The 13,500-nt window shown below is 52.8% G+C and overlaps 1 protein-coding gene across 7 annotated transcripts in view; it reads left to right on the forward strand.

The window, feature by feature from the left end:
- AGPAT4 (1-acylglycerol-3-phosphate O-acyltransferase 4) overlaps window positions 1–13,500 on the forward strand; it is a 117,918-nt gene that overhangs the window by 88,021 nt on the left and 16,397 nt on the right. For 6 of the 7 annotated variants that reach the window (XR_004352609.1, XM_032651835.1, XM_032651834.1 and 3 more), the window contains 2 exons: window positions 10,678–10,839; window positions 11,263–11,416. Coding sequence is in view for 6 of the 7 variants with exons in the window: in XM_032651835.1 (XP_032507726.1) it covers window positions 10,678–10,839; window positions 11,263–11,416 (316 nt within the window). In the remaining variant the exon portion in view is untranslated. The remainder of the gene's footprint in view (window positions 1–10,677; window positions 10,840–11,262; window positions 11,417–13,500) is intronic. The other variant, XM_032651832.1, reaches the window with a different exon arrangement.

The raw sequence follows: 13,500 nt of genomic DNA on the forward strand, positions 1-13,500 counted from the left end.
AGCCAGCTCAGGCGGAAGCTCCAGACTGTGTTCTCACGGGGGGATGTTCTCCCTACGTGGCAGGGCATGATTTACCACCCACGTGTGTCTCCTGGAGCACCTGAGGTTTACCTGGAGGGCGTGAGGCCAGGGGAGCTGCCTGACCCCTTCCTAAAGCGGCCCATCCATTCCTACTACCCTTGAAAGGAACCAAGGAGCATCTTGTTATATGAATTGCTTAGCAGTACTTTTGTCTTAATTGACCTTCAAAAAAACTCACCTGATTCACCTCTTTTGTTTATTTATTTATTTATTATTATTTTTGGCTGCGTTGGGTCTTCGTTGCTGGGTGCGGGCTTTCTCTAGTTGTGGTGTGCGGGCTACTCTTCGTTGCAGTGTGCGGGCTTCTCATTGCAGTGGCCTCTCTTGTTGTGGAGCACGAGCTCTAGGTGCATGGGCTTCAGTAGTTGTGGCACGCGGGCTCAGTAGTTGTGGCTCGTGGGCTCTAGAGTGCAGGCTCAGTAGTTGTGGCGCACAGGCTTAGTTGCTCCGTAGCATGTGGGATCTTCCCGGACCAGGGCTCGAACCTGTGTCCCCTGCATTGGCAGGCAGATTCTTAACCACTGCGCCACCAGGGAAGCCCCCATCTCTTTTTTTTAAGTAACACATGTTGAGATCCTTCTGGAGTCTGAGGAGTTTGGTTTTTAGAGAAGAAGAGTTATAAAGAAGGTTCCTGACGGGGCATTTTTCATCTTAACAGGTAACAACCCAAGAGGAAGTGAGTTGAAATTGAAGCAAGTGAAATTTGCAGAAATCCTTGAAAGGAGGGTTATTAAATGTGAAATTGGATTTGTGGAGAAAGTGATGGGATTCTTTTACAAAGAAAAAAGGGGGAGGGTTTTTAGTCTTTTATAAGCTTTTACCCTGTGTGGTCATTCTGGTGGCCTGTCCCCCAGGCTCTGGTCCCCTCGGAGCTGGCCTTGCCTGGCATGGGCCGGGCACCAAAGGCTCTGGTTATGGTCTTTAAGGGGTTCACTGACTCATTCCTCCTCGGGGTGAGTGTGACTAGTGGACAGGCCAAGGCGTGCAATGCAAAGCGCCACGGCTTCCGAAGCTTCGAGTCTGTTTACTTTTCTCTCTGCCCCAGTAAAATACGCATGTCCTCCTTCACAGTGGCCCCGAAAGGTTACCTGAGATCACGTTTGTTGGGTCTTTGAGCAGTGTCAGGGCCTGGTAAGCACTCCGTAACAGCAGCTGTTCTTGTCCATTTTTATCTGCTGGGTACGTGTGGCTTGGCAATTACCCCAGAGGCCAACTGGGATGTTCTCTTTGGGTCTTTAAAGAAGCCCTGTGTGTTAGTTATCTACGGCAGGTGACAAGCCCCAAACGTAGTGGCTCAAAACAAACTCGAGTTATCACCGGTTGTGTGGTCTGAGATCAAAGCTCAGCTCCGCGGGGCTCCTGGCAGGGGTCCCTCCGAGGCTGGATGGTGGCCGCCCGCGCAGTGGCTGGATCGTGGTCTCATCTGATGGCCGCCCGCGCAGTGATCTGCCTCCAGGCTCACCCCTGTTTGTTGCCGGCCTGATTCTCGTGCCTGGGCCTCTGCTTGGGTGTCAGCTGATCCCCACGGGGAGCGATGCAAGAGTGAGCGGGAGAAAAAAGCACCTGAAGCAGAAGCCACGGCCTTACTGCACCTGAAACTTCTGCTGTATTCCATTTGTTGGAGATGAGTTGAGGAGCCCACCCCATACTCCAGGAAGCAGGGAGGTACCAAGAGGAGAGGACCGCTGGGGCCAGCGTGGAGGCTGCCTGCCACCCACAGCATGACGTTTAGCCTCCCCCCTCACGTTTCCATTTAGTTAACAATTATTTAGGGGATCCATCACAGCTCCGCCTGAAATAGATCGAATTCCTGTCGCATGTCTGCGTACATCGAGGTGCAGAGGAGAACAGAATTCTGATTCCTGAGCAGAGGGCGCTCACGAGCCTCCCTAGTGCCTTCTAGGCACGAGGCCTCCGTTGATGATGAGGGCAGCTGATACATCTTCAAGGTACTTATCCAGCAAGCGTGTTGGGTATATTTTCTGTGGAAGACACTGCTCTGGGTGCTGTGGAGATACAAGGACAGACTGAAAGGTCCAGCCGTTGCTCTCAGTGACTTTCTAACATATAGAGAGAGGCAACGAAGGGGCATATAAGCCGGTCACACGACACAGGGCTTGAACAATAATGGGAGGTGGGGCACGTGTCCCTTGGGGGCACCCTGTGCGTGTCCACAGACCACTCAGCCATACAGCGGCTTCCTGGGGGTCCTTTGCTTGCTGGGGAGGGCCCAGAGGTCCCGGCTAGGAGCTGGGGCCACCGTGGTAAAGGCAGAATACGGGGGGGCGAGTTTTGGTGTCTGGGGCAGCTCTGTTTATACCAGCCCGTGGGGAAGGACTTCAGTATTTCAACAACTGGAGAATGACATTTCAGTGCTGTTAGCACACTGACTGCTGCACCCAGCGATGCAGAAATTCCCCAGAAGGCGTTGACACAGGGCTGAGGCCTCGAAGAACGGGGGTGGTTTTAGGAGGGGATGAGAGGTGTAGGTAAAGGGAGGATGGTGAGGCGAGGGACAGGGGTGCCCGGAGGGAGGTCATGAGTGATGTGGCCACCCAGCAAGGATGTGGCCAGCTGCCGTGGTCCTGGGCTCTGCTGACCAGTTCTTCTCCTTCTGCCAAGTGTACATTTCAGCCCTCCCACTGCCTCATTCGCTGGCTGCCACCTCAAGGTCACCGTGGGGTGCTTTTGGACTTATTAACCCAAATCAGAAAGAAGGTGTCATAAAACCCAAGAAAATCAAGAACTGAACCCAAACCTGTCGATGTTCGGTTTAATTTTGCCAGGCTGCTTCTGGTTATGAACGGGCAATGTGGTTCTTTCTGTGCAACATCACACATATCTAAAAACCAACATTTCTTAAAGTTTGATTATACAAGGACCCGTTTTCTAACTACAGATTTCTGAAAGGAATGTCGATGCAGATTTGTTTACCAAGGCTGCACGAATGTTATTTCCTATAAACCTCCCATCAATGATCACGTTCTCCCAAATTGTAGGTTTCCTGTGTTTTATTTTCAAACGTGTAAAACTACACAATAAAGTGGATGCCCTGAAAGATGAATGTGTGCTCAGGTCTCCAGAACAGATCTTTCTGTTTCCCTCTGAGGGTAGCAGGGGAGAGACAGATGTGTAGGCAAAACTCCCCAGTGGTTTCGAGACCCACATGTGTGACTTGTACCCTGGCTCCTGCGTCTACCAGCTCTGGGACCGTGGGGAGGTTATCTGACTTTTCTGAGCCTCAGTTAACCGTTCCCATTTCGTGCTGTTGAAGGGTTTCGTGAATATAAGTAAAATACCTCATCAATCGCCTAGCACAAAGTAGGCGTGCCCTAATTGTTAGCTCCTTCCACCCTAATTTGTTTCCCTTCATTCAGTGTTTTCTCATGAAAAGTAGGATAAAGTGTAGAGGGTGGAAGAGAGATGGAATGTTCTCAAAATGCAATTTGGCCAGCGGTTCTGGCACTGGATCCCGTGCGGCTGGAATCCCCCATCACTTTTATGAACTGCGAGGTATCGTGGCATTTGTTTACCTTCATCCCGGCTTCTTCAGGCTCTCTCTTTGGCTACAGAGAGATTAGAAGTTTCTAGATGTGGAGAAGTGTTGTTTTCCTTACCAGTGGCTACACCTGCAGCCATGGTTTTGTCAGCCCCGTTAAGTTGGATTCCAGCATCCTCGGTGGGTCTCGGTGGGTGTAGGGGACTCCTACACCTCCCACTCCCACTCCGGTTAATCGGTTAACGGTTAGTCCGCAGCTCTGTCGGCGTTGCTGCCAGGCGCCGCCAGCTCAGGGAGGAAGCAGGGGGCCGCCGTTTGCCTCTGTGTGTTCACCAGTTGGGCCAGGCAGGCTCTGGCACGTGACACAGGTAAGAACCCTGAGAGAATGGAGATGACGTGAAAGCCCTTACAATCCCGGGAGCTGGGAGAAGCGTTGGCCACGGACAGGAGTCTCTGGAAGTACAGATGCGTCTCGAGTTCGTAACCAAGTGTATTCCTGGGAGCGGTAGCGTGCTCTTTAGTTTTAAGAGCGTAGTCCCGAGTTAGATGCGCCAAATCTTCTTTTTTATTGCTCAAGATCCTCTGGCTTGTCTTTAACAAGCCGAAGTCGGATCACACCGACCGGCGGTAAATCCAGGCTGGCTTACAGCAGTGGTGCCGCTGGGCGTCCTCCCTCCTCTTCCTGCAACTTGGCAAAGGCCTGTGACGTTTGCTCTGGGAGCCGACTGTGCACCCATCGCCCCGTCCGCTGCTGCCTCTGTTGCACCCGTCTGCCACCTGCCCAGGGGGCCCCGTGCTCCTGAGCTTCCATTGACTGTTCCTCAGACACCCCCTGGCTAGAGGTACTGAGGACAGGGAAGCGGCTCCATGATCTTCTGCCCCCTCCCTGGAAGGCTCTGTCTCCCTGTCTGCCCTGGCCCAGGCCCACCCAGGATGGACTCAGGCTGGCCATTCAGATCAGAGGCCAGGCAGCACCACAAGATCCGTGCCCAGGAAGCAGGGCAGAGCATCCTGCCAGGAATTCCTCTGGAGCCCTGATCCCACAGATCACAGTCAGCTGTGACTTACTCTGAACCTAAGAGCTGCCTCGTTTGTCCCCAGATGCCCTTCTTTTTCACTCCACGTCTGCACTCTGGTCAAACCAAGAGCAGTTTGGGACTTGGAAGCCTGTAAGCTGGGGTCCGGGGGAGACGTTATCGAGATCCAAAGAGCTGCAAGCATTTTGCTGGACTTTGACATGTTTGTTTGTTTGTTTCCAGCAGATGAATTCTCACACTGCTTTTGCTCCATGTTTGTTTTCTGCCTTTCCCCTGTGGCTGTGACTAATTGTGGGACAGTGTTCATTTTTCTTTGGGACTCTCTTGAGATTTTTTCTGGTGGTGTAAGGTCCCCAGCATTTTCCTCCTTAGCATCAGAGAAGGGAGAAAGCAAGAGAAAGAAATGCAGTGTAAGTGAGTTAGGTCACATGCGGTACCCTAGTTGGCGCAGGTTGAGTCTCTCACCTTTTCTCTCTCTCTCTCTCTCTCTCTCACACACACACACACACACACACACACACACCCCTCTGGTTTATTAGTTTGAGCTCCAGTCTTTTCCTCTGTGTTTTACTATGGCCAGGGACTTATATCTCAGAGATATATTCTAATCTCATCTTTTCCTGCATCCATTTCTTTTGCTGGGAAGCATATCTGTCCAACAACTTATCTGCAGAATTTAGTGGCAGAAATAACACTGAAATTGCCAGATTTCCTTTTCTTTTTAAAAATTTATTTATTTATTTATTTTTGGCTGCGTTGGGTTTTCGTTGCTGCGCGTGGGCTTCTCCCTAGTTGCGGTGAGCGGGAGCTACTCTTTGTTGCGGTGTGCGGGCTTCTCATTGCAGTGGCCTCTCTTGTTGGGGAGCATGGGCTCTAGGCACACGGGCTTCAGTAGTCGTGGCACGCGGGCTCAGTAGTTGTGGCTCGCGGGCTCTAGAGCGCAGGCTCAGTAGTTGTGGTGCACGGGCTTAGCTGCTCCACAGCATGTGAGATCTTCCCGGACCGGGGATCGAACCCGTGACCCCTGCATTGGCAGGCAGATTCTTAACCCCTGCGCCACCACGGAAGCCCAGTTGCTAGATTTCTGTTTCTCTCTTCCCACTGTACTTTGGACACCTGAAGCCCATGGACAGTCCTAGCCATGTTTGTGTTCCCAGCACCAAGGAGGTTTTTGGCAAATACCTACTGCATGACCAGAGTGGCTTTGAGGTTCAGGTTCACATGTCACACCTCATGATAGCGGCTGAGCTGTCGGTCCACTTGCTGGTCCTCTATGGTGATGGGCCTACACAGCTTGGCTGGTCTCCACTAATCTTAAACATTTGCGACTGTGTTTTTAGCTCACAGTCAAGAAAAAGTTCAGAGTGTTAAAATGTGGATGCCGTAGCCTGTTTATTATTGAGGTCTTACCTGTTTTCAAAGTTCCACTTAAGATACCCCATTCAGGTATTTTATATATTTAGTGGAAATAAGTGACCTTGGGTGAACCCAACTGGTAACCATGATGGTGGACCTTCAGGAGGGAAGCCAGGAAGAGATATTTATGCAAACAATCCCTTGACCAGGTGCCATCTTGCTGACTAGTCTCAGTCCCTACTCGTGTTGTCTGCTGGTCCCTGCAGAGTGGTTGGAGGAGGGGGGACATTATGGAAAGGTGACTGCAGAGGACGCCCTACTGTTCCCAACTATCCTACAAACCCAGCATCAACACTTAACATTTTCATCTTATCAATTGGCATATGGCCGTGTTGGAGAAAAACCTTAACTAGGAAGTTCTGACTCTGTGCCTTTTTTTTTTTTTTTTTTTTTTTTTTTTGGCGGTACGCGGGCCTCTCAATGTTGTGGCCTCTCCCGTTGCGGAGCACAGGCTCCAGATGCGCAGGCTCAGCGGCCATGGCTCACGGGCCCAGCCGCTCCGCGGCATGTGGGATCTTCCCAGACCGGGGCACAAACCCCCATCCCCTGCATCGGCAGGCGGACTCTCAACCACTGCGCCACCAGGGAAGCCCCTCTGCTCATTTTTTAACCACAGAGGCTGTAGAGCGGAGAGAAGTGAGGCGAGAGCCAGATAATCTCAGGTTGGAATGCACCAGATCTTACTGCATCCTTAGAACAGGTTTTTGTAGCACCTTGTGGTCTCTGCCCAGGGGTCGACCGGTTGGCTGGAGGTGCTGAATTTGGGACTTCTGGGGATGGTTGCTTCCCTGAGCAACTGGGTGGTCCTGAAAATGGTTATGGGCTGCTTAATTAGATAGCTTGGGCAGCTCTGGTAAGACAATTCTCAATCTCTCTCTCTCTCTCTCTCTCTCTCTCTCTCTCTCTCTCTCTCTCTCACACACACACACACACACACACACACACACACACACACACACAGGCTAGAAAGTTTCATAAACTTTTCACCATAGGATGTGATGTGATGATGACGACTCCCTACAGCAGCTAGCAAGTGGCTCGGGGTACATTTCAGCCCCTGGAGTTGTGGATTGCTCTGTGCTACCTGGGAACATTTTTTGTTTTTTAGATATGCTTGTGCCTAGATGGCTCTATTGATAAATCTAACTCATCAGTAAATCCTCTCAGATCTACCTTCAAAATTAATCTAGAGTCAATGAAACTGGTATATTTTCTTGTACGTTCTCTCTTAAAGGCAGTACCATCCACACACAGAGACCTTTGCTTGACCTGGGGGAGTCATGGCGTTGTTGGCATCTTAAGTTTCCTGGAGGACTGTATGCATATTTGAATAGTGCGTTTCTAGTTTTTGGTCATAAATGAGTTAACGCCTGTAAATCTCCTAGCCCAGTGCCTGTCGCGGAGTGCTGTACTACGTGTAACTATTGTTATTACTACATTCTAAAGCTGGCTTAGGAAATGGGTTGAATTAAAAGGGACATTCAGCTGCTGTGGCTACTTTGTGGTAATAATAATAATAGCTACACATTATTGAACACCTGTGTGTCCTGTTCTCAGCTAGGAGCTTTGGTATATGTTTCCATGTGTTCCTAGATCTTTACAGCGACACTTTCAGCTAAGTATTACTTTGCTCATAAGAATACAGACAGGAAAGTTGAGGCTCACCATGTAAACATAATCAACAACAAGGCCTAGGCCTAATCACAGCATCCAGAGTTTGAAGGTTCAAAGATGGATTAATTCAACATAAAAACAGAAATGGCTCCTCTGTTCCTTTTCCTCATTAAAAACAGATAGGCTGTTTTTGATCCAGAGCCTCATGTTCCAGAAGCAAACGGTTGAAAATGTGCTGATGTCAACCACTTCTTAAAAAGGGCATTGTTAGAGGGACACCAGCAAAATTGTTTTCTGAAAAGTTCAGCGTGTTAGAGTGTGGGTGCCCTAGCCTGTTTGTTTTTGAAGTCTTACCTGTTTTCAAGGTTCCACTTAAGATACCCCATTCAGGTATTTTATATATTTAGTAGGAAAAAAAAACAACAACAGGAAAATCTAACAAAATTAAAGAAGCACCGCTAATCTCACCATCCGGCTATAGCTGCTGTTACTTTTCTCCGTTTTACCATTTCCCATATAGTTAGTCATGCTATAAACTCAGCTTTGATTACAGATTAAAAATAAAATTTAGTCTTAACATAAAGCATTTCCCCAGCCATTAAATATTCATAGAAAACAAATTTTAGTGGCTGTAAATCAAGGGGTTGACAAAGTTTGTGTGTAATTGTGCAAACAGTGAATATTTTAGGCTTCATGGACCATATAGCCTCTGTCACGACTTTTCAACTCAACTGCTGGAGCATGGAAGCAGCCATGCTACTAGCAGCCTACTAGCAGTAGGCAACGTGTATGTAAAAGAGAGCGGCTGTGTCCCAGTAAAACTTTATTTATAAAAACACGTGGCAGAGCAGATTCGTCCCGCTGGCTACGTTTGTATGATATCGTATATGACGTAATACATAGAACTATTTTTTTTAATTTAATTTTTAAAAATTGAAGTATAGTTAATTTGCAATGTTGTGGTAATTCATAGAACTCTTCCACTGTGGGACATTTAGATGGTTTTCAGTGCTGTGACACAGTATGACAGGGATGACACACAGACTGTTGCGGTCACGTCTTTTGGTTTACATGTACATCCCACATCAGTGTCAAAGTCGCCATTTCCTTTTAGCAGCAGGTCATCAGGGGCCAACCACTAAGACCCACTTAGGTCTTGTGGGATGGATCCATTAATAGGAAACAGCCCTGAGAGTACTTTTCCCCAGCAGACAGCCGTGACTGACTACATTGGACCATTCACCTTCCAGACCCAACAGCTGCTACTTTGGAGTATATGATCCTTCTCTTGGCTATACAATAGATCACCATTCATAGCTCCTTCAAATTGCCATAAATTAATTTTGGAAAGAGTTCAGGAGTAGGTAATTTTTAAAATAATCCTAACCTGCCGAGAAAGTAAGTTTAGTTCTTTGGTGAAGATTTTTTGTTTTGTTTTCATCCTCAAGGCTGTGATCAGGGAGGTGACTGAAGGGCAGAGAGCAGGGACCATGAAAACATCCCAGCTGACAAGAGGGGATGGCTGAGGAGAGGGCCAGGGGGCCTCCCACAGCCTGAAACCCACCTGTGGACTCGGCGCGTGGCCTTTAGATGGCTCCAGTGGGGGAGTGGTGATGCGTAGAAAGTGTAGCCTGTGCCGGGCACACGTGGGGCCACACCCCTCATTTGGAGAGTACTCTGATCTTTGGGGACCTGCCTCTGGGCCCTCTGGGGCAGGTCGTCAGATTTTATGGCTTTGGTTCTTTTATTTCTTTTCTTTTTTGTTTTGGTTTTTGTTTGGGGTTTTTTGTTCGTTTGTTGGGTTTTTTTGGCCACGCTGCACGGCAAGCAGGATCTTGGTTCCCTGACCGGGGATCGAACCTGTGTCCCCTGCAGTGGAAGCTCGGAGTCCTAACTAATGGACCAGCAGGGAATTCCCCAGGCTTGGTTCTGTCCGAAGGAATTTGCATGTTGGAAATTGGTGTGTGGGAAAAACAAAACCAAAACCCGCCGAAACGTGGAGACGCTACTCCTGAAAGGTATCTGTGCTTTTCCTTCTCCCAATGGGGAAGATGCTTGTGGATTTTTTAAGGTCAAGGGAACAAGTGGCTGTTCACACCTTTCTCCGGCCTGCGTGGGTGGGTTGGGGGATATGGCCTGTTGCCCCTCTGCTGAGCTTTGTAGTTCTTGTGGGAGTGACAGGGGGAAGAGACAGGGCAATGCTGAAGTATGGCTCTTGCTTCCGGGCCTCGTGGGTTCAGGGGCATGACCAGACAGCTGTCACCAGGAGCACAGCTGAGGCCGCCACTTGTCCACATCACCGCCTCCATCATCTGTGCCATTGATGGATGACGGCTATTTCTAGGAGCCTTTTGGCCAATTCCAAAATTAGGGGTGAAAAATATAGAACCCAATCCACTAGATCAAAAGCTGGTTCTTGTGTCTCCCTGCTCCCTCGCCCCACTGGATCCCTGCTTGTCGTTCCCCACCCCCTCCCCGTTCGGGGCCTGCAGCACCTGCAGCCTTGGGGCTGCGCTGGCCAGCAGACGGGTGGGGCTCTCCCAGCACCTCTGCTAATCCCGGTTCGCCTCTCGGCACCACCATTTCCCAGCTGTCGAACCCGGAGAACCTGCTGGGCCACGTTTCCTGGCCTGTAAGGAGGGTAGGGTCCGCCCACCCGCAGAGCCAGCAGGGTTGCTGCGGACCGGGTGAGGTCTGCGTGGTGGGCTTAGCGAGCACTTCGGGGTGGGCACCTACCTGTGTGAGCTGGTGGAGGGTGATGCAGCATCCCATGGCCCCCAGAGGTTCCCGACTGCTCCGCTGCCCGCCCTCCCCTCGGAGAGCCAGGCCCCCTTGCTCCCTGCCCCCTGGGGCAGGGTTTGCACGACCTTGACCTCCAACTGACCGGTGTCGGAGGCTCCCCGCCTCTGCATGCTCGGGAACTCTCCCCGTGCCTGGAGTGCACGTTCACTCCTCCTAGAGATCTCCGGCGGCCGTCGGGGAGGACCCCACGCCCCTTTTCACGGACGCCCCGGGCCCCCTCTGTTTCAGGGCTCCAAGGTCCTGGCCAAGAAGGAGCTGGCCTACGTCCCCATAATCGGCTGGATGTGGTACTTCACGGAGATGGTCTTCTGCACGCGCAAGTGGGAGCAGGACCGCAAGACCGTCTCTGAGAGCCTGCTGCACCTGCGGGACTACCCCGAGAAGTACTTTGTACGTGCACCCGGCCGTCGGGTGCCCCGTCGCATATGAACTCGGGGTTCCCCGGTCACACACTCACACTCGCTCACGCCTCTGCTTCCTGAGCCTCCGCAAATGTAGACCCTCTCTCTGAAGCTCACAGACCCTTGAACACAGTTAGACGGGGGGCTGGAGGTCCTGCCTGAGGGAGAGCAGGCACAGCTGCCAGGCCATCCCTGCTCGGGCCACTTCCTAAGGCTCCTGTGGGACCGTGTGCGGCGTTTGACGGGGGGATGGTGCGTGGGACCCCGGGACCTCGTGTGACCCCTGGGCTGTGTGTGTGACCTGGGAGCTGTCTATGTGACCTCAGGACTGTGTGTGTGACCTCAGCTGAGTGACCATGGGGTGTGTAAGTGGCCTCGGGGACGTGTGTGATGGCCACCCTGTCCCTTCCAGTTCCTGATTCACTGCGAGGGCACGCGGTTCACGGAGAAGAAGCACCAGATAAGCATGCAGGTGGCCCAGGCCAAGGGGCTGCCCAGCCTCAAGCACCACCTGCTGCCTCGCACCAAGGGCTTCGCCATCACCGTGAGGAGTTTGAGAAATGTAGGTAAGGACGACCCTGCGGGGCCCCGTGCCGTGAGGGAAGGGGGCCCTGGCACCCACAGGAGTAGCTTCCTCCCTGTGCCCCCACCCCCGCCCCTACGACGGAGAGGAGCCAGGGACGGAGGCTGGCACATCACCCCTGCTTAACCTGGGTCCGGGCACCCAGCGTTGGCGGAGTGGCCACTGCCTGCACAAGTGCACACACGCACCACGCCCACACGTGTAGGCACACGCACGCTAGGCCAACACTGCCCTCTGCTGCTCGGCGCAGGTACTGCAGGCGGCGGGCGGTGCTGCGTGCCTGGGGCCCATGCCGGGTCAGCCCAGGTTTTTGTTGCGGTTTTGCTTTATTTGGCATTTCTTGTCCGTCTTTGGCATCAGCTGCCTCCAGGCGATGACCTCTGTGACCTTGCCGTCTGTCGGGCTGGCCTTGAGTCCAGAGCCCTAAATTACTGTAGGTAAGGACGAGAAGCAAGTAGCAACAAGACCAGCCTGCCGCAGTCTCTGTCTCCTGTTGAATTCTGGTCCCTTTAGTTTGGAAACAGGTGCTTTACCCTTTCCTGCCCTGCGGGTGCCGGAAGCCCCACTGCCCTGTCCCTCGTCTCCTAGGAGGCGGGCGGGCGGAGCTGGGGGACCTCCCCGCGTCCCCGGTGCCGGCTCTGCGCCCGCCGAGGCCCCGAGGCCGAGCATTCTGCGGGGAGAGCCGGCGGGGGCCCAAAGCGGTCTCCGCGGCCCCGGTCCCCGGTCCTCTCTGCCCCATGAGGCCGAGACCCCCAGCTCCTTCCCGGCCTGCACCGGGGATTGGGGTCGGTGCGTGTGGACCGTGCGGCGTTTCCGGTGCCGTCCCCACACCAGGGGGCGGCGACCCCACCCGGAGCGTTGTCTTTGTGATCGCGCAGACCGGCCACCCGGCTCCTGTGGACGGAGCGAAGGCGGCACCGAGTCTGATTTGAACACGTGGGGACCCTGAAGGTCCCCAACTGCTCCAGGCGGCTGTGGGTCCCTCCCGCAGATTCTCCCCCCTGCCTGAGCTTTGTCTACAGGCCAAAGGGGCAAAGACTGCCCAGCTCTGCAGGCTGTCCCACCCCCGCGAATAGTGACGATGATGACGATGATGATGATAGCAGGGCGATTCTAATACACCAGGCAGCACAAGCACCTCACGCATCGCGTGCCCGCCAGATGCAGCGCGTGCCCGCCAGATGCAGCGCAGGGAACTTTTTTTACGTCCAGTTTACAGATGAGGAAGTTGGGGCTGAAGGGTGAGGAACTTATCCCAAGTGACTCTACTATTACACAGCAGGCTGGGGTCACACCCAGGGCGGCCTGGCTGGCGGGGCTGGCAGGGGCGTACCCGTCCTTCTGCTGGGCTTTGCAGGCAGATGGATCTAGTGCCGGGCCCAGTTCTATCACTTCAAGACCTTGGGGCTTCTTCTCTGGAAAAGGAGGGAACTGTGCAAATTTAGGCTGTTCTCTGGGGAAGCCCCATCCTTGATTAATCGAAGTAACACCCCCTGTGCTGGAAGCAAGGGCAGGCTGAAGAAAGGAGGTGTGAGACCCATTGACGGACATGGGCTCTCACACCCTGGGGCTCTACAGCCACACCCCATGCAGCCTGAGGCCTTTCACTCTACGTAATTCTGTGCTTAAAATGGCTGGACGATGTACTAAACGTGAAGGTTATTCTCCCCCAGCCTCACTCTTCCTAGGGAGGGGGACACCCCTCCCCACCGGGGAGGACAGGGGAGTGGTCTCGGTTGCTTCGGTGGAGGGGTGGGAAGCTACCTGCCGGCACTCCAGCAGGTCAGCGAGAGGGACCCTCTCCCTTTGGCTAAGACATGCTCTAGCTGCCAGAGCACCCCCTGTGGACCCCACGTGGTGGGCAGGCAAATGGACAGTGGTTTTGAACCTTGGTTTTTCACGTTCCCAGCCAGACCAAGTGACTCTCTACCTGCCCATCACCCCACTCACTCGATCGGTAGTAATTGCAGGTATGCAGAGCTCTCAGTGAAGTCTACTGACACAAACGATGTGCTGGGACCTTTGGGAAGGGCTGACATTCAGCGTCCCGAGTCCCATTCTCCGGGA

This window comes from Phocoena sinus, chromosome 12 (genome assembly GCF_008692025.1).
Source record: "Phocoena sinus isolate mPhoSin1 chromosome 12, mPhoSin1.pri, whole genome shotgun sequence".
Classification (NCBI taxonomy): Eukaryota; Metazoa; Chordata; class Mammalia; order Artiodactyla; family Phocoenidae; genus Phocoena; species Phocoena sinus.